This window comes from Zea mays, chromosome 9, assembly GCF_902167145.1.
Source record: "Zea mays cultivar B73 chromosome 9, Zm-B73-REFERENCE-NAM-5.0, whole genome shotgun sequence".
In the NCBI taxonomy this organism is placed as follows: Eukaryota; Viridiplantae; Streptophyta; class Magnoliopsida; order Poales; family Poaceae; genus Zea; species Zea mays.
Genome location: NC_050104.1, coordinates 153,911,498 through 153,934,216, shown reverse-complemented (window position 1 = coordinate 153,934,216; position 22,719 = coordinate 153,911,498). Strand labels below are relative to the sequence as shown.

Below are 22,719 nucleotides of genomic sequence, written 5' to 3'. Positions count from 1 at the left end.
ACTGCTGCTACCCTGTCCTTGAGAGATAGCCTTCCTCTTCAAATCACCCTGTTGAACACGCTTGTGTTCAATAGCAAGAGCCTTATCCAGTAGCCTCTGAAAGGATGGAAAAGTGTGTGCAACCAGTGCATACTGCAAGGGTCCATTAAGTCCTTCAATGAAGTGCTCCTGCTTTCTTTCATCCTCAGCAACTTCCTCCGGAGCATACCTCGACAGCTGAATAAATTTGTCTCTGTACTCGCTGACCGACATATTGCCTTGCTTCAATGACAGAAACTCCTTCTTCTTGATCTTTATCATACCAGCTGGAATATGGTAGTTTCTGAACTGTGTACTGAACTCTGCCCAGGTAATAGTATCAGCAGCATCGTGGGCAGCAGTATAAGAATCCCACCAGTCAGCAGTAGGACCTGTCAGACGTCCAGAAGCATATAAAACCTTCTCCCGGTCAGTACATTGTGCAATATTCAGCATCTTCTCAACGGACTTTAGCCAATCATCCGCGTCCAGTGGATCAGGTGAGCTAGCGAATGTAGGTGGCTTATGACTCATGAACTCCCGGTGCTTATCACGGGGTGGAACTGGTGGTGGTGGTGGAGGCAGTGGCACTTGTTGCTGCTGTTGCTGTTGTTGTTGCTGTTGTTGAAGTTGTTGTTGCAGCTGCTGTTGTTGCACCCTCCTTTCTTGGCGTATCTCATCTCTCTCCTGGCGCCACTCCTGGCGTATATCTTCTCTTTCCTGACGCATCTCTTGGCGTTCTTGCTGCATCTGGGCACGCATATCAGCCATAGTGTCTGCCATTTGCTGCATCACCGCCATCTGAGCAGCAACCAGTGGGTCAACTCCGCCTGGTGGAGGATTAGGAGGATTCATCTCTGCAGGCTGTGGCTGAGGTTGTCTGTATATTCTCCGAGTGTGTCGATTAGGAGGCAAATCAATTCCACCACCCCGCCTGGTATTGACCATCTGAGTTAGATACATATGGTAAGAAAATAGTAGCCAAGGCAGTAATTACAATCATGTTTCTTTGGGGGGATTTATTAGCTAAGTAGATTAGTGTGTCACCTACTAAAGCTAATACAATACCTTATAGTGGTACATGCTAAGATGTCCATCTATACTATTTCAATCAATCAAAGAAGCAAATCAGGCATCGATCATCAGAACAATCAAACAACATTTTTAAATATAGAAAATAGTTTTGATTTGGTCTTAGGCCTCATATCTCTTAAAATGTCATAGGGGTAGGGATTCCAAGATGTGAAATCCATCTTGTCTCAGAGTAGAAAAGGTAAGAATGATCAGAGTAGAACAGTAGAAGGTGAGACAGGATCAAGATAAGTGTAGAAAGAATCAGAGTAAGGTAAGTAGGTAGGGGTTTTATCCATTTCTATCTAGGTTTCGTCCTACGGTCAACATTCCTCTGATACCACTTCTGTCACACCCGGCTTTAAGGAACAAAGCCAGGTGCATCTCATACATGCGCCAAAGAAGACAACATATATAATAACAGAGTGTATAGAGATAAATGTCATAAAACATCAGAGTATTTATTACATAGCGGAAGACTTATTACAAAATAAAAGTATAACCATAAAACGAACTAAGGACCGTCGGCGCCAATGTCGACTGAGAAACGCCACCTAGATCAGATCAAACTCCTCGCCTTGTGGCTCCTCCTGAACCACCTGCTCTTCTCCTGTGGGGGGGGTGTGAGACAGCAAGAGTGAGCTCACATACGTTCATAGCTCAACAAGTCGTGGGGAATAATGTGGCATGAACTCACCAAAGGTGGGAGTTCATGAAGTGTAAGGCTGATCAATGAAATAGAGGCTGAAGCTGAGCATTGCTTTTATAAGTTGGTCAAAATTTTATTAGCAGTTACTAAGTGTAAGTGAATACCAGACCATAGTAATAATAAGTAAAAGTAATAATAAAATAATCCCAAATGCAATGAAATGACAGGTTAAGTTTAAGTTCCATAATTTAATCATGTGAGTGTCCGAGCCGCTCATGACCGTGAGCACGGCTAGTATACCAGTTTTACACTCTGCAGAGGTTGCGCATCTTTACCCACAAGTCGTGTTACCCATTTGCCACGGAGTTGATCAGACTCCATACACCTCTACCTAGGAAGCGAGGCAGGGTACCACTACGAGGCCTTTACAAAGTTCCACTAGCTTCAGACTACCCGCTACAGTTTATAGGAAGCTCCGGTGCAGGGTTCTTGTCTGACCGCCATCGCAGCAAAATCAACCCAAGGACCTCCCTACACTGACCACTCCCCTACTGCCCTTGCCCCTTTCGGGTAAGGTAGCCCTCCACTAGCTTTCTTAGTTAATCAGCCAAGGGCGTCCCATTAAACCCTTGTGGTAGCACTGTTTTCCCGGGTGGTTCTCCATGTTCCCATTAACATAATGATCTTAACATGAACATTAAATAATGAACAGATAATAACAAGTATAAAAATGAGTGATGAATATCTCTATACCCAAATCCACATAAAGCAATAGCATGTACTACCCAAAACTTTAGTAGTAAAACCAGTGGTGAAGCAAGGTATAAAGATAGTCAAAATCTAGGGCATCCTATTGGGTCCCAGCAAAATTATCCTATGCAGATCATTATGAATAATAAGAACATGAATGGGTAAAAGAAGTGATCAAGGGCACAACTTGCCTTCAATGAGCTCCTGCTCAGCTATCTCTACTTGTTGAACCTCAGATTCCACAGTGGCTTGCTCGTCTACTCGCATCAATACAATACATACATAGCATAGCATAAATTAACATCACATCAAACATGCAAATAGAATATACAGTAATAAACTAGACATTAAAATAAGATCACAGGAACTGGAACCATTAAATTTGGAGTTATATATTTTAAGTTATGAATTTCCAAAGATTTTATGCATTTAATATAGGGTTAAGTGAGAAATAAATTTTAATGTGTATTTCTTGTAAAAACAGTGGTACTATTTGATAGAGAATGATATTACAAAATTATAGGAACTGGAATGGTCCAAATTGGAGTTCATATGAATTTTATATGAATTTTACAAGTTCCTACCATTATTTTTGTATTAAAAATGAATTTAGAATGGATTTTCTCTGATTTTATTGATTCCTGGACTAGGCGTCCATTTCTGGAAAACACAGGGACCTCGGAGTAATTCATCCTAAGACTTAGAGTGCTGTACAGGGTGGACTGCGGGTTAATTCATCTAAAATGCAGGGTCTCTTTTGTAAATCGGGACGACTCAAAGGATACGGTGCACTATAGCTGTCAGATATGTTGTCAACGACCCAGATTAGAGTTCCCTATCCGTGAACCGGTACGCATTGTGAACCCACAGATCAGGGATCAACGGTTGTGGTTCAATGGAGCAAGATCTACATATAACCACACGATCTGTATCCAACGATCACCGCCCCACGCCCAATCTTGGTCGTTAGCTAGTCGATCAACGGCTCATGGGAGTCTTCCCCGTCACCAAACACCACATCCCCAAGCTCGGCAGTGCGCATCATCCACGGCGGCGCGAAGCCGGAGTTCGGCCGCAGGGGACTCGATGACCCATTCCGAAATTAAATGGGTCACAACGTAGTGGAGAAGGTGGCGAAACCGGTGAAGGTAATCTCACAACTAATTATGGCGCCAGATCATCGAGCTGCGAGAATGCGCGGACACACCGGCCGTGCACCGAGGCGGGCAATCACGGACGCCCAAAATGCCATTGCTTAACCACGATTACCCAAGGCTACGCGAAATTGAGAATGCGGCGGACCCAGGAGAGTGCTTTTTACCGGCAACGGTGAGGTGAAGGAGCCGCACCACGACGCGAGGGCAATTCCGCGGCAGAGGAGGAGCGCGGGGAAGAAATTGCCGTCACACCGAAGGCACTGAGTGCCCAAGTACAAGCGCGCGCAGACACCACCCGTTGGCGAGCCCCAAGTTCTTCTCTGCTGACACCGGGGGAAGCAAGAGGAGGAAAGCCTAGGCGGCGGCGTGACCTCCTACTCCGGCGTGCAGTGCGATAGGCGCAGAGCAACGACTTTCGGGTAATTCGCGCTGGAAGAAAGAGGCGAGAGCAAGGAGGGACGTCGTGAGGCTCAAGAGCACCGGCCTTTAACCCCCCGAGCGTGAGGGAGGCGACTCGGTCATGGCGGCTGTAATCGCGCCATCCGTTGCGCGAGTTAGGCGTAGGAGACGTCTCCGACCGGTCGGGCCCACCGGTCATTCACATCACGCGCGAAGGAGCCGGCTGCCGGGCGGGCCCCGCAGGTCAGCGAAAGGATGAGAGGGGCGCGTGATAGAGTTGGGCTGCGCAGCCAGGGGAGGGAGTGGAAATGGGCCGAGTACTAAGAATTAGGCCCATTCGTGGTTTTCCCTTTTCTTTTTTTTATTCTTTTCTTTTCTGTTTTCTTTTCTTTCTATTTACAAATTTGAAATTCAAATTTCCATTTAAATTCAAACTTCATGGTAATTTGTCTTCAGAATAAATATTTAATTTACCCATACTCATACGGAAAGAATTTATTTATTTATTATATTATGTAGCATTTTCTCTTTCCTTTTCTAGGTTATTTTCAATTTTTCCTATATTGTGACTTAGGTTAACTTTCCAATTTGGACTTTAATATTTCTCTAAATGCGCAACCAAATAAATCCACATGATGCATAGTTTATTTTAGGTGTTATTAATTATTTGTTCCCTTTATATATGGTTATTACCATGTTACAATGAGTATGGGGCAAACACATAATGAGATCTACTCTCTTCTGATTGTTTACAAATTAGGTATTACAGTATGGGATGACTTTTTTATCCGCGGGTACGTTAATAGGTACAATTATGTACCCATCGGGTAGATGAGTATGAGTATAGGTATGTACTACCCATACCCACATACCCATAGGTAATTTATACCTACCTCAGTCATACACATACCCTACTTAAATAAGCACATATAAATATATATTAGCTAAAAATAAGATCAACTTACATGTTTCTACATTATTCATTATTTTTTTCTTTTATTGACTCATTTGATGCTTTATGATTTTAAATATGACATACATTTATTAGATTTATGTTATTTAATATGCGTTTAGCAGGTATCTAATCAGGTATAGGTTACCTGACGAGTTGTTTACCCATACAAGTATATGTATGGGTACAATAGGGATGAAAACGAGACGGATACAGCTCGATACAGGGTCATCCCGTATCCTACCCTAATGTATTTCTCTCGGATACAGGACCATATACGGGTAGTTAAGATTCGGGACGTATGCAGGACGAGACCGGGTAATAATCTGGGCGGGTAAGAAACAGATAACGGATACTACTCGGGTAGGTACCGAATAATTATCGGGTAGTTCATCCCTATGATATTAATTGTCCAACCATCCAACAAACACATAAACTAAGCAATACATAATCATGTATATGATAGATCAAATGTAGGAAAGGAAACCGATAAACTTGAACATCATGCAATTCAAAGTTACTAATCACAAGGACATTGTAGAACCAACACCAGAATATTAAAAATTCATAAAATATTCTAGTTTCACTCAAAAATTACAAATAAGTTACAAAAAACTAATAAACATTTTATATGAAGATAACTCAAGTCCTCATATGAAAATAGTAAAGTAAAATACTGATTATGTTAAAACTTGGATACTTGCAGTGATTTCACATGTAACTCGTACAAATAAGAGTGAAAAGGAAGAAACACGGGCATCTTATAGAACTTATGATACAAACATTTTTATGGTTATATATGGACATATGTTGTGCCTCCGTAAAATTTCACGATTTTTTAAGGCTATTTATGTATTATTAATTTTATATCGTAGGAAATTATCAAAATACATAACATATTGTAGCGTCGACCGAAAATTACAAATAAGTTACCAATACTAATAAGTATTCTATAAAAAGATAACCTTAAGCTTCCACGTGGAGATAACCTTAAGCCCCCGCGTAAAAATGACAAAGTCTATTAATTTGATATAATTTTGGATATTATTTCAATGGTTTTGGCTTAAAGATATGTTTAAACAAAGAATGATGTACTACAAAGTTATAGATCTCTTTGAGCTCTACAATTTTCATATAAACTTTATCTTCATTCGATTTCATATGTAAAAGTTATGATTTTATAACTATATTATGTAGAAAAAGGAAAAACGGTACCCGAATTCTGGGTACTCGTATCCGACCCCGAATATTCGGGTATTTACCAGGTAGTCCTCACTCCGTATTCGACCCGAATCCAAAGCTGTAGTATCCGGGTATTACCGGTATCCGACACGAATATAAAAATACCCGAATCTGTATCCGAAAAAATGGATATTTACCCTATCCGTATCCGGTACCCGACAGATATACCCGACCCGTTTTCACCCCTAGGGTACAATTTCATACCCGCAAGCAGGCACGAGTATGGGTACAATTTCATACCCACAAGCGGGTACAAGTTTTTAATGGGTATAATTTTACCTCGCGCGTATGGGTATGTGTAAGCACTACCCAGCGGGTACATATCCGTTGACATCTCTAATTAATTCTATTAAGCCTTGAACCATGATATCACAATTCACACAACCCAGCCGAGAAAAATAATGTGAACTGGGTAGTTTAGATATATTTAAAAGTTACTTTAGAGTACTTTAATAATGTCATATGTGAGTTTTTTTTTAAAAAAAAGGTTGAAATCTTTATTGATGATAATTGATAAGAATCTACCCTCTTCATCCTAATTCCAACTTTCTTGAAAGACAAACTATCTTAGGTTTGATCAAATCTATATAATAAAATAGCAACATCAAATATATATTATTAGATTCTTTATTAATTATATTTTTATACTACAACTTATTTGTATATCAAAACTTTTGTAATTTTCCCTATAATTCCGTCAAACTTGAGATGTTTTAGTTCTTTTTAAAATTGGAATGACTTATGATTTGGAATTAAGATCATATTGATGTTGGAATGTTTTTAAAATCTGTGGGTCTGTCTCTTCGTTCTCTCCTAACACCTACGGTGAGTGGTTGTCACCTTCATGAGTACGATGTTTTTTTTCTTTTATATTTTTTTATTATATTTGGTTTCTTCTCTGTCAGTATACGCTTGATATGCTCTTGTCGTTGGCGCTTTTTTTATATAAAAATAAAAAAGCACATCTCGTGGGAATGGAGATGGATAGCTGAAGAAAACTGAACATGGTCTAAAGCCAGACATGCATTGGCAGTATGAATGGCGAGTGACCTCTGAAAGTAGAACAAAAGATATGCACGAGTCCAAATCCTTTTTATGTCCACAGCATCCATATCCTACACCTGGCTGGAGGCCACATCTGTGTCAGGTGAGATACATACGCTCCATTGTCCTCCAAAGTCAAAGGGAGGAGGAGATTCAGATATGCGCCCATAGCAGCGTCGGAACCGTGGTCCCTTTTCCCAACGGCACCAGAAGATAGCTTGGGTTGGGTCGGGGTCGGGCCCGTTCAGATGGGGCCATGGGGATGTGGGTGGGGCATTTGCATGCGCCCGCGCGCGGCGGCAAAAGCGGCGAACAGAAGAAAGAGTGTAACGGCAGGCACGACCGAGAAAAACGCGTCTTCCAGTTCCAGCCAGTGCCCACCCGTCGTGCCGTGCTCCCTCTGTCCACCGGTGAACACGCGGCGAAACGGCCGCTTGCCCTGGCGCCTGCCTATACACGACCGTCACACACCAAGCAGCAAGCACTTCTTCCACTTGCACACCACGCCCCGACAAAGCGAGCGAGAGCAGCCACGGCAAAACCCTCGCGGGCGTCTCTCTCTCGATCGGCGGGCAGCAGCGACGCGCGCGCACAACACAGCAGGTGAATTCAAGGCAAGTGAGTCAGTGGTTGGGGTCCTCGTCCTGGCTATGAGAGGTTTAAGTCGGTATCTGCCGTTCTGCGGCGGCGGGTGCTGCTGCGGTGACGGCGCCGGTAGGGCAGGGGGCGTGGCGGATGGGCTGGTGTGGGACGTGGCCCTCAAGGCGCACGCGTCCGGTGACTACTCCATCGCCGTGGCGCAGGCGAACGAGGCGCTCGAGGACCAGGCGCAGGTGGTCGCGGCTCCGGCCGCCACGCTCGTCGGCGTCTTCGACGGGCACGGCGGGCCCGAGGCCGCGCGCTTCGTCAACAGGCGCCTCTTCTCGCATATCCAAGGTGAGCTCTGTTGGAGATACTAGACGGTCTCGATATGCTGCGCCTGTACGTGACATGTGGACACCTTGCACTTGCAGCCTTTGCGGCTGAGAACGGTGGCCTGTCAGCGGAGGTGTTCCAGAAGGCCTTCGGCGCGACGGAGGAGGAGTTCATAGGCCTGGTGCAGAAATCATGGCCGTCGCAGCCGAGGATCGTGTCCGTGGGCTCCTGCTGCCTGGTGGGCGCCGTCGACATCGAGAACGGGACGCTGTACGTGGCCAACCTGGGCGACTCGCGCGCCGTGCTGGGCCGCCGCCGGGGCAAGGGGAGGCGCGTGGTGGCCGAGCGGCTGTCTCAGGACCACAACGTGGCCGACGAGGGCGTGCGGCGGGAGGTGGCCGAGATGCACCCGGACGACTCGCACATCGTGCTCAACAGCCACGGCGTGTGGCGGATCAAGGGGATCATCCAGGTGTCCAGGTCCATCGGCGATGTGTACCTCAAGAAGCCTGACATCTGCAGGGGCAACCCGGTGCTGCAGCAGTCCATCTGCCCGTTCCCGCTGCGCCGCCCCGTCATGACCGCCGTGCCGTCCATCACCACGCGGGAGCTGCGCCCCGGCGACCGCTTCATCATCTTCGCGTCGGACGGGCTGTGGGAGCAGCTCAGCGACGACGCCGCGGTGGACGTCGTGGCGAGCAGCCCGAGGAAGGGCGTGGCCATGCGCCTGGTGCGGGCCGCCCAGCTGGAGGCGGCGCGCAAGAAGGAGGTCAAGTACGACAAGATCCGGACCATCGAGAAGGGCCAGCGCCGGCACTTCCACGACGACATCACCGTCGTCGTGCTCTTCCTCGACAAGTGCAGGGGAGCTGCCAGGTCCGGCCCCGAGGACATCGACGGCACCTACGCGCCGGTGGACGTGTTCTCCTGCAGCCCCGCCGCCGGCGGCGATCACGAGGACCCGACGAAGCCCGTCCTGCGTCGTTAATACGGATCGCTTGGTGTTCCGCGTGCTGTCAGATACTGAACAAACATATACTCTTCTCTTTCAGTCTTCTTTCAGTGCTCTGCTTCGCTCTCTAAACAAGAGAAGGTACATACTTGAGCTGCTTCGTTTGGAACGCAGGAATATTTGCCGGTTCTTGCGTGAATTGAGTTGTTTATCGTCCAAGACAATTCGCTTGTAAAGAAATGATAGTTTCAGGTCATGTGTCATAGATTGTAAATCTTCATCCATCTCTTCTCACTTCTATCCTATCTACTACTATCTGTCCTTCCGATGTTCTTCATCGTCGTCTATTTCGATGTTCTTCATAGCTGTCAACCGAAAGCTAAGATGAATATACTCAGCATCTGCTGGTTAGCAGCCGGCCCCCGGCCGCCGGCGACCTCCTATCAGCGAGGCAGCAAGTGAACTGCATGCGAAGCAGGCAAGCCGGTCGTCCCTCGTCAGCGGTCATGATCTCGGAGACGGTCTGCTCTGGAATATGGCTATGTGGAAAGACGGCCACGATCGTGGATCGGTTCAACAGGCACTATAATTCTTGACCTCTGAGTCAACAGAGTGATGGCATCGATGCCCGGATGGCCAGGATCGCGAGAAATGGTGGACGAACTATCATGACAGAAAAAAGAACTGCCGGCAAAATTCTGTCCAACTTGAGCTTGTTCGGTTACTTTTATTATATATGGATGGGATGAAATTGAAAAAAAAATCAAGTAGAAGTTGGAATTGCTTAGTATTTAAATTCATCTAATTTCATTCAATCCACATGGATTGAGACCGAACTGAATAAGCCCTTGTATGGATAAGGTTGGTGCCAAAGGATCCGAGAGTGCGGGTGTCGGGGACCATAATTAGGGGTACCCTCAAGACCCCTAAATCTCAGCTGGTAACCCCCATCAGCACAAATCTGCAAAGGCCTGATGGGTGCGATTAAGTCAATGATCGGTCCATTCAAGTGACATGATCGTGCCTCGCCCGAGCCTAACCTCGGGCAAGGGAAGCCGACCCCGGAGAACCTACGTCTCGCCCGAGGACTCCCCTCCAGCAACGGGCACACTATCGGCTCGCCCGAGGCCCCGTCTTCACCGAGAAGCAACCTTGGCCACATCACCACGCCGACCGACCAAATTGCAGGGACGTTTAATGCAAAGGTGGCCTGACACCTTTATCCTAACGCACGCCCTCCAGTCGACAGAGCCGAAGTGACCGCAGTCACTTCACCGCTCTACTGACCGGTCTGACAAGAGGACAGCGCCGCCTGCGCCGCTCCGACTGCTGAGCCACCCGACAGAGTGAGGCTGACAGCAGCCAAAGCCGGCCTCGGGCGTCATAGGAAACTCCGCCTCGCCCGACCCCAGGGCTTGGACTCGGGCTCAGCCCCGGAAGACGGCGAACTCCGCTCCGCTCGACCCAGGGCTCGGACTCGGGCTCAGCCCCGGAAGACGGCGAACTCCGCTCCGCCCGACCCAGGGCTCGGACTCGGGCTCAGCCCCGGAAGACGGCGAACTCCGCTCCGCCCGACCCAGGACTCGGACTCGGGCTCAGCCCCGGAAGACGACGAACTCCGCTTCGCCCGACCCCAGGGCTCGGACATGGGCTCAGCCCCGGAAGACGGCGAACTCCGCTTCGCCCGACCCTAGGGCTCGGACTCGGGCTCAGCCCCGGAAGACGGCGAACTCTGCCTCGCCCGACCCCAGGGCTCGGACATGGGCTCAACCCCGGAAGACGACGAACTCCGCCTCGCCTGACCCGGGGGCTCGACCTCGACCTCGACCTCGAAGGAGCCTCCACCTCGCCCAGCCTAGGGCACGGACCGACCACGTCAACAGGAAGCGCCATCATTACCCTACCCCGAGCTGACTCGGGCTACGGGGAACCAGACCGGCGTCCCATCTGGCTCGCTCCACCATGCGAGTAATGATGGCGCCCCGCATGCCCTGTGACGACGGCGGCTCTCGGCCCCCTTACGGAAGCAAGAGGACGTCAGCAAGGACTCGACGGCCCCAACAGCTGTCCTCTCGCCAGGCTCCAGCGCTCCTCCGACGGCCACGACACCACACGAACCGGGTGCCAAAACCCCTCCGGCTGCCACGACGGCATGTACTTAGGGCGCTAGCTCTCCTCCGCTAGACACGTAGCACTCTGCTACGCCCCCCATTGTACACCTGGATCCTCTCCTTACGCCTATAAAAGGGAGGACCAGGGCCCTCTTACAGAAGGTTGGCCCACGCGGAGAAGGACGGGACGGCGCTCGCGCAAGGCCGCTCGCTCCCACTCCCGCATGGACGCTTGTATCCCCCTACTGCAAGCGCACCCGACCCAGGCGCGGGGCTAACACGAAGGCCGCGGGATCCGCTCTCTCACGTCTTGATGAAGCTGAGGTGCCCGATCTTTCGGCGAGTAGAGATAATTCCGATTTGTCGGAAGATGACCCTTGCGATCCGACTACGACGAGCAAGCCCGAGGCGCCAATGCAATCGCTGAACCAACTCCCTGTGGTTACCGACCTTGCTGATGCGAGATCGGCCTGATCACGAAGATCGTTTCCTGTGCACAATCGAAGAACGAACAAGAACAAGATGCGAGCAATCTAATCTATTACTCGAGGGTGGAGTTCTGAATACACGAAGACAGCGCAGATTTGCGCGTGTTCGAGAGTAGCTAAGGCTAACGTAAAACAAAACTCAGGAAATAAAGGAGGCGCAGCTCCTGAATAAATAGAGAGGGGGCGCAGCCCCTAGGGGCGGCCAACCCTAGGTCGTCCATTATGGGCCGCAATTGGGCTGGTCGTCTATTCTTCCGGGCCTTCGTTCTTTAACAACATGATGTAGTTCAATTCTCTTGCACGGGCCCGAGTCACTGGCCCAGGTGGAAGGGGTGGCGCCTGGGCTGGAGAAGGTGCTGCTGGTGTAGATGTGCTCGTGTTGGTGTTGATGTCCGCATCATCCTCCCCTTCTTGAACTGAAGTCGTCCTCGACGACAACTCCTCATCTTCTCCCGCATACGGTTTCAAATCTGCAACATTAAAACTAGTGGAAACACCAAACTCCGCAGGTAGGTCGAGGGTATAAGCATTATCATTAATCTTGGTTAGTATCTTAAAAGGACCAGCAGCACGAGGCATCAATTTAGAACGGCGCAAAGTAGGAAAACGATCCTTTCTCAAATGCAACCAAACCATATCACCAGGTTCAAAAGTAACATGTTTTCTTCCTTTACTACCAGCAACCTGATTTTTTGTATTAGTAGCAGCAATGTTCTGTTTCGTTTGTTCATGTATGGTAATCATTTGTTCAACATGTGCAGAAGCATCTACATGTGGGGCGTTCGCAGCATTAAGTGAAATCAAATCAATAGGTGCCCTAGGAATGTAACCATAAACAATCTGGAAAGGGCACATCTTTGTAGAAGAATGCGTGGCATGATTGTAAGCAAATTCAACATGAGGCAAGCAATCCTCCCAACGTCTCAAATTCTTGTCTAAAACAGCCCTAAGCATGGTAGATAAAGTTCTATTTACTACCTCAGTTTGTCCATCAGTCTAAGGGTGACAAGTAGTGCTAAACAACAATTTAGTTCCCAATTTATTCCAAAGAGATCTCCAAAAATGGCTTAGAAACTTAGCATCGCGGTCAGAGACTATTGTTTTTGGAATACCATGTAAACGAATAATTTCTCTAAAGAACAATTCAGCAACAATGCTAGCATCATCAGTTTTATGACAAGGTATAAAGTGAGCCATTTTAGAGAATCTATCAACAACCACAAAAATACTATCCCTCCCCTTCTTAGTTCTAGGCAAGCCCAAAACAAAGTCCATAGAGATATCAAGCCAAGGAGAAGAAGGGACAGGCAAAGGCATATACAAACCATGGTTGTTCAACCGTGACTTAGCTTTCTGACAAGTAGTGCAGCGTGCAACAAGGCGCTCCACATCAGCGCGCATCCGAGGCCAAAAGAAGTGGGCAGCCAACACCTCATGTGTCTTGTAGACGCCAAAATGCCCCATGAGACCGCCTCCATGCGCTTCCTGTAACAACAAAAGACGAACCGAGCTAGCTGGAACACACAGCTTGTTAGCGCGAAACAGGAACCCATCCTGTATGTGAAATTTGCCCCATGGTTTCCCATTAATACAATGGCCGAAAGCATCTTTAAAATCAGCATCGTCAACATATTGATCCTTCACAGTGTCCAAACCAAAGATTTTAAAATCTAACTGTGACAGCATGGTATAGCGACGAGACAAAGCATCAGCAATAACATTGTCCTTCCCGTTCTTGTGTTTAATAATGTAAGGAAAGGACTCAATGAATTCTACCCATTTAGCATGACGACGGTTCAGATTTGTTTGGGTACGAATATGTTTTAAAGCCTCATGATCAGAATGGATTATAAACTCACGATGCCAAAGATAGTGCTGCCATGTATGCAAAGTGCGCACTAAAGCGTAAAGCTCCTTATCATAAGTAGAATATTTCAGACTAGCACCGCTTAATTTTTCACTAAAATAAGCAACTGGTTTTCCTTCTTGTAACAAAACAGCACCTAGCCCAATACCGCTAGCATCGCATTCAAGCTCAAACACTTTATTAAAATCAGGCAATTGCAATAGGGGAGCTTGGGTTAACTTATCTTTCAAAGTGCTGAACGCTACCTCCTGCGAATCACTCCAAGCAAACGGCACATCTTTCTTTGTAAGCTCATGTAGAGGCGCTGCAATGGAGCTAAAATCACGAACAAATCTGCGGTAGAAACCGGCAAGTCCAAGAAAGCTCCGAATTTGTGTGACTGTCGTCGGTGTAGGCCACTCCCGAATGGCAGCAATCTTGCTGCTATCCACCTCAATGCCCTGCGGAGTAACCACATAACCAAGAAACGAGACACGTTGCGTGCAAAATGTGCACTTTTCCATGTTACCAAACAAGCGAGCAGCACGCAAAGCGTCAAAAACAGCACGCAAATGTTCTAAATGCTCCTCTATAGACTTGCTGTAAATAAGGATATCATCGAAATAAACAACAACAAACAAACCTATGAAGGCCCGTAGAACTTCGTTCATTAAACGCATAAAGGTGCTGGGAGCATTAGTCAATCCAAATGGCATAACCAACCATTCATATAAACCAAATTTCGTTTTAAAAGCCGTTTTCCATTCATCACCGAGTTTCATTCTAATCTGATGGTAACCGCTACGCAAATCAACCTTAGAGAAAATAACGGCACCACTAAGCTCATCTAGCATATCATCAAGGCGTGGAATAGGATATCGATAACGAACTGTAATGTTATTAATAGCACGACAATCTACGCACATACGCCATGACCCATCTTTCTTTGGGACGAGTAAAACAGGAACCGAGCAAGGGCTAAGAGACTCACGAATGTAACCCTTATCAAGCAGTGTCTGCACCTGGCGCTGGATCTCCTTCGTCTCATCTGGATTTGTACGGTACGGGGCGCGGTTCGGAAGAGAAGCGCCGGGGATGAGATCGATCTGATGCTCAATGCCACGAAGGGGAGGAAGACCCGGTGGTAAGTCCGTAGGATAAACATCAGCATACTCCTGCAAAAGGTTAACAACAGCAGGGGGTATATCCAAAGACGGTGCATCATCAAGCGGAACAAGCATTCGCGAGCATACAAGTGCATAACAGGGCATATGAGCTTCATGGAGATCATCAAAATCAGCACGTGTAGCAAGTAAAACAGGAGAGTGCAACTTGATTTCAGATTTAATAGGTGCGGCTGATATCGATTTGACTTGTTGTGCAGTTTTAGCAGCCCTAGTAAGATCATCTTTCAAAATTTGGTCAGGGGTCATTGGATGTATAATTATTTTCTGGCCTTTAAACATGAAAGAATAATGATTTGAACGACCATGATGTAAACTATCAGTATCATATTGCCAAGGTCGACCTAATAACAAAGAGCATGCTTCCATAGGAATAACATCGCAATCAGCATAATCAGAATAAGAATCCAGCGAAAAGGGGACACGTACCGAACGTGTTACCTTTATTTTACCACCATCATTAAGCCATTGAATGTGATACGGATGTGGATGTGTGCGAGTGGGCAAGGATAATTTCTCTACCAACGCTGTACTTGCCAAATTGTTGCAGCTGCCACTATCGATGATGATGCGAATCGACCGTTCGTGCACGACGCCCTTGGTATGGAATAGAGTGTGTCGCTGATTTTTTTCGGCCTGGGCAACCTGTGTGCTGAGAACACGCTGCACAACAAGACTCTCATACCTATCGGCGTCGATAGGATCAACGTGGACTTCCTCATTTTCTGCATGGTTAGTGGCAATCATAGCATGACTAGTTTCCTCAGAATCACTGGCTGAAGAGTACTCACCATTGTCACGTATAAGCAAGGTACGCTTGTTTGGGCAGTCCCGAATCATATGCCCAAACCCTCTACAACGATGGCACTGAATATCCCGTGTACGTCCTGTGGAAGAAGCGGCGCCTTTGGCAGGGGGCACCACTGGCTTGGTCGTCCCTGTGCGCGATGTAGTGCTAGGCGTAGAAGGTGCAGGGCTGGAAGGAGTTGAGCTGTGTGTTGGACCCCGGCCTGCAAGAGAGTTAGTATATGTCTTTGATCGTCGTCCCTGCACTTCACGTTCAGCTTTGCAAGCATATTCAAACAATGTGGTTATATCAAAATAATCCTTATAATCAAGTATATCCTGAATTTCCCTGTTCAAACCACCACGAAAACGCGCCATAGCAGCGTCATCCGACTCAACTAAACCACAACGAAGCATACCCTTTTGTAACTCCTGGTAATAATCCTCAACAGACTGGGAACCTTGTTGAAAACGCTGCATTTTGTTAAGCAAATCACGAGCATAATAGGAAGGAACAAATCTGTGGCGCATGGCAGTTTTTAATTGGGTCCAAGTAATGACACTGTTAATGGGAAGTTTTTGTTTATACTCACGCCACCAAATTAAAGCAAAATCAGTAAATTCACTAATGGCAGCCTTCACTTGGCTATTAGCAGGAATATCATGGCATGAAAATTTCTGTTCTACCTCTAATTCCCAATCAAGATATGCAACAGGATCATATTTACCATTAAAAGATGGAATTTTAAATTTAATCTTAGAAAATAAGTCATTAGGGGGATGACGAACCACACGACGTGCACGACCACGGCGATCTCCATCGTCCTGCTCAGTGTCACCGCCGTATTCCTGCTCCATCTTTGTGGTCAGTGCATCAAGGCGTGCCAGGATGGTGTCGAGTATGGTGCGAGTCGCCGTTTGAGCAAGGTCAAGTTGGTTGAAACGCTCGGTCGTCGAAGTGATCGTTGAATCAAGCCGTTCATGCATCGTCCTAATGTCAGCAGCAAGTCCATCAACTTGTCCCCTTACTTCCTGCAACTGGGCATCCACCATGTCGTGTGCTCCTGCCATAGTTAGCGCAAACACCAAAAGGAGAAAAACCAACGACAAAAACAGGGGTGTACTGCTCACAAGGCGCTCACACTAGTGCTGTTATCAAGTTCTTATCCGTTCTTACCAAGCCACAGTGGTGACTGCAACCAACAGGTGGAACCGGTGAAAGATTGGATGAGCGATTGCGTGGAGAAACAGAAACCTGCTCGTCGTAGAAATATGTGGAGTTGTGGGTAGGCTGCACTCAAGTCAAGGATTAGCACGATCAAACAATAATGCAAAGTTGAATTATAGTGCAAAACACGAAACTATATTGCTGGCCACAGGTGCAAAGGATGGATGGAACTAGCAGAATGGCAGTACCGTAAATATTGTACTAGTGATGCCAAAAAGGCACTAGTAGAAAACACAGGTGATTTTGTTTTTCTTTTTTGTATGATTTTTTTTTTGATATTTTTCTCAGCACAAGAAGCAACAAGATAGGAGCTACACGAAGTTTCACCTAAAACAGATATCAGATGTGGTCTACAGAAAATCAGGAAGTTCTCTGAAAAGCGTGCGAGAACTTTGACGGATTTTTTTCTTTATTTTCCTGAATTTTTTTGACAATTTTGTCGAACCCCAAACAGACCGTAGGTCAGTTTGGCCGGCCTCAGAATGGTGTCAACTAGCTCCTGTAAAAATTTCAGATTTTTTGGACACCCGAGCGAAAAGTTATGCCCGGTTTACGGAAGGTTCCTCAAGTTATGTTTTAAAAACGACCGGGATGAAACAAACGTATCCTTTCTCCTTCGTTTTCTTTTTTTTGTTTCTGTTTTTTTTAGTAACCGAAGGAGAAAAACAAGGAAGCGGGTGTTGACTCGGTTTGTTTTTTTTTTCTGTTTTTTTCGTAACCGAAGGAGAAAAACAAGGAAACGGCCGTTGACTCGGTTTGTTTTTTCTGTTTTCTTTTTGACGTAACCGAAGGAGAAAAACAAGGAGACGATGTTGACTCGGTTTGTGGCGTGATCAAACGGAAGATGGTGGCGGCGCTAGGATTTGAATGGTGGAAGAACACAATGCAACCAGCAACAAGGAAACGTGAAAGCACACAAATTCAACAATGCAGATTATTGAAAGAAAGTGCGAGGCTCAAAAGGGTGCTGGGATAATATCTAACCTGAATTTTTATGTGGTTTTGTGGACTGTAGGGAAAAAACGCTCGATAAACTCACCGATCAACCTGGAAATCTGATACCAATTGATGAAGCTGAGGTGCCTGATCTTTCGGCGAGTAGAGATAATTCCGATTTGTCGGAAGATGACCCTTGCGATCCGACTACGACGAGCAAGCCCGAGGCGCCAATGCAATCGCTGAACCAACTCCCTGTGGTTACCGACCTTGCTGATGCGAGATCGGCCTGATCACGAAGATCGTTTCCTGTGCGCAATCGAAGAACGAACAAGAACAAGATGCGAGCAATCTAATCTATTACTCGAGGGTGGAGTTCTGAATACACGAAGACAGCGCAGATTTGCGCGTGTTCGAGAGTAGCTAAGGCTAACGTAAAACAAAACTCAGGAAATAAAGGAGGCGCAGCTCCTGAATAAATAGAGAGGGGGCGCAGCCCCTAGGGGCGGCCAACCCTAGGTCGTCCATTATGGGCCGCAATTGGGCTGGTCGTCTATTCTTCCGGGCCTTCGTTCTTTAACAACATGATGTAGTTCAATTCTCTTGCACGGGCCCGAGTCACTGGCCCAGGTGGAAGGGGTGGCGCCTGGGCTGGAGAAGGTGCTGCTGGTGTAGATGTGCTCGTGTTGGTGTTGATGTCCGCATCACGTCTGCCTCCCTCCGGCTGCTTCCTTTCCCCCCTTCGCGTTCCGCCTCGCGTCGACCCATCTGGGCTGGGGCACGCGGCGACAATTCACTCGTCGGTCCAGGGACCCCCCGGGTTTCGAAACACCGACAGTTGGCGCGCCAGGTAGGGGCCTGCTGCGTGTTGACGAAAAGCTTCCCGTCAAGCTCCAGATGGGCAGTCTCCAGCAACCTTTCCAGCCCGGTACGGTGCTCCGTTTCGGGAATCTTGAGTTCATGTCCCTCGACGGCAGCTACGACATGATACTCCTTCCCCCGCCGCGCGACAGCGACAATGGCGGTCGACAACCCACTCGCCGGTGGGAAAATCGACGACGCCTTCCCCACGTGGTGGAAGGACGACATTCGGGCTTGTCCCGTCCCCTCCCTCGCCGACGGAGGAGGAGGCGGGGCAACCAAGGCCAAGCGGGAAGCGGCACCTCATTGGCTGTCGAGCGAGTCGACGGCGCCGGCGCCCCAACGGAGGGCGCGTCGGGCATCGATCTCGCGTCTGAGACGAAGACGAGAGCCGCCTCCCCACAACACGCCAATCTCAAGCAAACGCACGACGCCAGCACGCTCGTGAGAGACTTGCTGGGCGTCACCCTCGTACCTGAGACAACGGTGCAGTCAGTCCCAGACGCGACCTCGTCACCGACCGTCGACCGAAAGGTACTGACCGATTCCCATCTCGCATCTTTTGGATCCGGCCTCGACCCACCAAGCGACTCCGCTTCGGTGAGCACACTCTTAGAGGCGAGTCCAAACCTCCTGGGGTATCGTGTGCGGTCACCCTGGGACCGACTGACGGCCGACTCGACCTGCGGGCCCTCGGGGTCCGAGGAAGATGGCGAGCCCGACCTCTGTTGGGATTTCTCCGGACTTGGTAACCCCACCGTCGTGCGAGACTTCATGACCGCATGTGACTACTGCCTTTCCGACTGTTCCGACGGCAGCCGCGGCCTCGACAATGAGGACCGCGGCCCAAGTCGTGAATGTTTCCACGTCGATCTAGGGGGTCCCGGCGAAGGCAACCATCTTGGTATGCCAGAAAACGGTGATCCCCCTAGGCCCGTGCCTCGCGTTGACATCCTTCGGGAGCTAGCTGTGGTCCTCGTCCCGGCGGGGGGTCCTGACCCACAGCTCGAGCAAATCCGCGAGAGGCAGGCCAAGCTCGACGAGGGAGCAGGAACGCTTATGCCGATCCGCCGGGACATCGGGCAGGAATGGGCGGTCCAACCCACGGCCGGAGAAGCGCGTCATCTCCCCCAGGACAACCAGCACCGCATCGCCGACGATGTCAGGGTGAGGCCGCCGCCGGATTCCAGCGGAGTCGGCCGGAACCTGGCTGCAGCGGCAGTACTCCTCCGCGCGATGCCGGAGCCATCAACCACCGAGGGGCGGCGTATCCAGGGAGAGCTCAAGAATCTTCTGGAGGACGCCGCGGTCCGACGGGCCGAAAGCTCTGCCTCCCGAAGGCAGGGGTTCCCCTCGGAACATCACGTCGCGACTTCCAGATTCATGCGGGAAGCCTCGGTCCACTCCAGGCGCACGCGCAACACAGCGCCTGTGGCCCCGGATCGCCTCGGCAACGAGCGCCATCATCACAGCCGTCGGGCCCACCTCGATGACAGGGCACGCCGAGGCTACCACCCCAGGCGTGGGGGACGCTACGACAGCGGGGAGGATCGGAGTCCTTCGCCCGAATCACCCGGTCCGCAGGCTTTCAGCCGCGCCATACGACGGGCACCATTCCCGACCCGGTTCCGAACCCCGACTACTATCACAAAGTACTCGGGGGAGACGAGACCAGAATTGTGGCTCGCGGACTATCGGCTGGCCTACCAACTGGGTGGAACGGACGATGACAACCTCATCATCTGCAACCTCCCCCTGTTCCTCTCCGATACCGCTCGAGCCTGGCTGGAGCACCTGCCCCCGGGGTAGATCTCCAACTGGGATGACCTGGTCCAAGCCTTCGCCGGCAATTTCCAGGGCACGTACGTGCGCCCTGGGAACTCCTGGGATCTCCGAAGCTACCGCCGGCAGCCGAGAGAGTCTCTTCGGGACTACATCCAGCGATTCTCGAAGCAGCGCATAGAGCTGCCCAACGTCACTGATTCAGATGTCATCGGCGCGTTCCTCGCCGGCACCGCTTGCCGCGACCTGGTGAGCAAGCTGGGTCGCAAGACCCCCACCAGGGCGAGCGAGCTGATGGACATCGCCACCAAGTTCGCCTCTGGCCAGGAGGCGGTTGAGGCCATTTTCCGGAAGGACAAGCAGCCCCAGGGCCACCCACCGGAAGATGCTCCCGAGGCGTCAACTCAGCGCGGCACCAAGAAGAAGGGCAAAAAGAAGTCGCAAGCGAAACGCGACGCCGCCGACGCGGATCTTGTCGCCGTCGCCGAGCACAAGAACCCTCGGAAACCCCCCGGAGGTACCAACCTCTTCGACAAGATGCTCAAGGAGCCGTGCCCCTATCATCAGGGGCCCGTCAAGCACACCCTTGAGGAGTGTGTCATGCTTCGACGACACTTCCACAAGGCCGGGCCACCCGCGGAGGGTGGCAAGGCCCTCAACGACGCAAAGGAGGAAGATCACAAGGCAGGAGGGTTCCCCGAGGTCCGCGACTGCTTCATGATCTATGGTGGGCAAGTGGTGAACGCCTCGGCTCGGCACCACAAGCAAGAGCGTCGGGAGGTCTGCTCGGTAAAGGTGGCGGCGCCAGTCTACCTAGACTGGTCCGACAAGCTCATCACCTTCGACCAGGCCGACCATCCAGACTACGTGCCGAGCCCGGGGAGATACCCACTCATTGTCGACCCCATCATCGGCAACGTCAGGCTCACCAAGGTCCTCATGGACGGAGGCAGCAGCCTCAACATCATCTACGCCGAGACCCTCGGGCTTCTACGGATCGATCTGTCCTCGGTCCGGACGGGCGCTGCGCCTTTCCACGGGATCGTTCCCGGGAAGCGCGTTCAACCCCTCGGACAACTCGACCTACCTGTCTGCTTCGGGACGCCCTCCAACTTTCGAAAGGAGACCCTCACGTTCGAAGTGGTCAGGTTTCGAGGAACCTACCACGCAGTGCTGGGGAGGCCATGCTACGCCAAGTTCATGGTCGTCCCCAACTACACCTACCTCAAGCTCAAGATGCTGGGCCCCAACGGGGTCATCACCATCGGGCCCACGTACCGACACGCATACGAATGCGATGTGGAGTGCGTGGAGTACGCCGAGGCCCTCGCCGAATACGAGGCCATCATCGCTGACCTAGAGAGCCTCTCTAGGGAGGCGCCCGACGTGAAGCGCCACGCCGGCAACTTCGAACCAGCGGAGACGGTCAAGTCCGTCCCTCTCGACCCCTGCAATGACGCCTCCAAGCAAATCCGGATCGGTTCTGAACTCGACCCCAAATAGGAAGCAGTGCTCGTCGACTTTCTCCGCGCGAACGCCGACGTTTTCGCGTGGAGTCCCTCGGACATGCCCGGCATACCGAGGGAAGTCGCCGAGCACTCTCTGGATATTCGAGCTGGGGCCCGACCCGTGAAGCAACCTCTGCGCCGATTCGACGAAGAAAAGCGCAGGGCCATAGGCGAGGAGATCCACAAGCTACTAGCGGCAGGGTTCATCAAAGAGGTATTCCATCCCGAATGGCTTGCCAACCCTGTGCTTGTGAGAAAGAAAGGGGGGAAATGACGGATGTGTGTAGACTACACCGGTCTAAACAAAGCATGTCCGAAGGTTCCCTACCCTCTGCCTCGCATCGATCAGATCGTGGATTCCACTGCTAGGTGCGTAACCCTGTCTTTCCTCGATGCCTACTCAGGGTATCACCAGATCAGGATGAAAGAGTCCGACCAGCTCGCGACTTCATTCATCACACCCTTCGGCATGTACTGTTATATTACAATGTCGTTTGGTTTGAGGAATGCGGGGGCAACGTACCAGCGATGCATGAACCATGTGTTTGGCGAACACATCGGCCGAACGGTCGAGGCCTACGTCGATGACATCGTAGTCAAGACGAGGAAGGCCTCCGACCTCCTTTCCGACCTTGAAGCGACGTTCCGATGTCTCAAGGCGAAAGGCGTGAAGCTTAATCCCGAAAAGTGTGTCTTCGGGGTCCCCCGAGGCATGCTCTTGGGGTTCATCGTCTCCGAGCGGGGCATCGAAGCCAACCCGGAGAAGATTGCAGCCATCACCAGCATGGGGCCAATCAAGGACTTGAAAGGCGTACAGAGGGTCATGGGATGTCTCGCGGC

At 49.8% G+C, this 22,719-nt stretch overlaps 1 protein-coding gene across 1 annotated transcript; it reads left to right on the top strand.

The window, feature by feature from the left end:
- Nucleotides 1-7,784: 7,784 nt before the first annotated feature.
- Nucleotides 7,785-9,903, top strand: LOC100191524 (uncharacterized). Its single transcript, NM_001136955.1, has 2 exons — nucleotides 7,785-8,218; nucleotides 8,296-9,903. The coding sequence occupies exons 1-2, from the start codon at nucleotides 7,933-7,935 to the stop codon at nucleotides 9,183-9,185; spliced, it is 1,176 nt and encodes a 391-aa protein (NP_001130427.1). The 5' UTR covers nucleotides 7,785-7,932; the 3' UTR covers nucleotides 9,186-9,903.
- The last annotated feature ends 12,816 nt before the right edge of the window (nucleotides 9,904-22,719 follow it).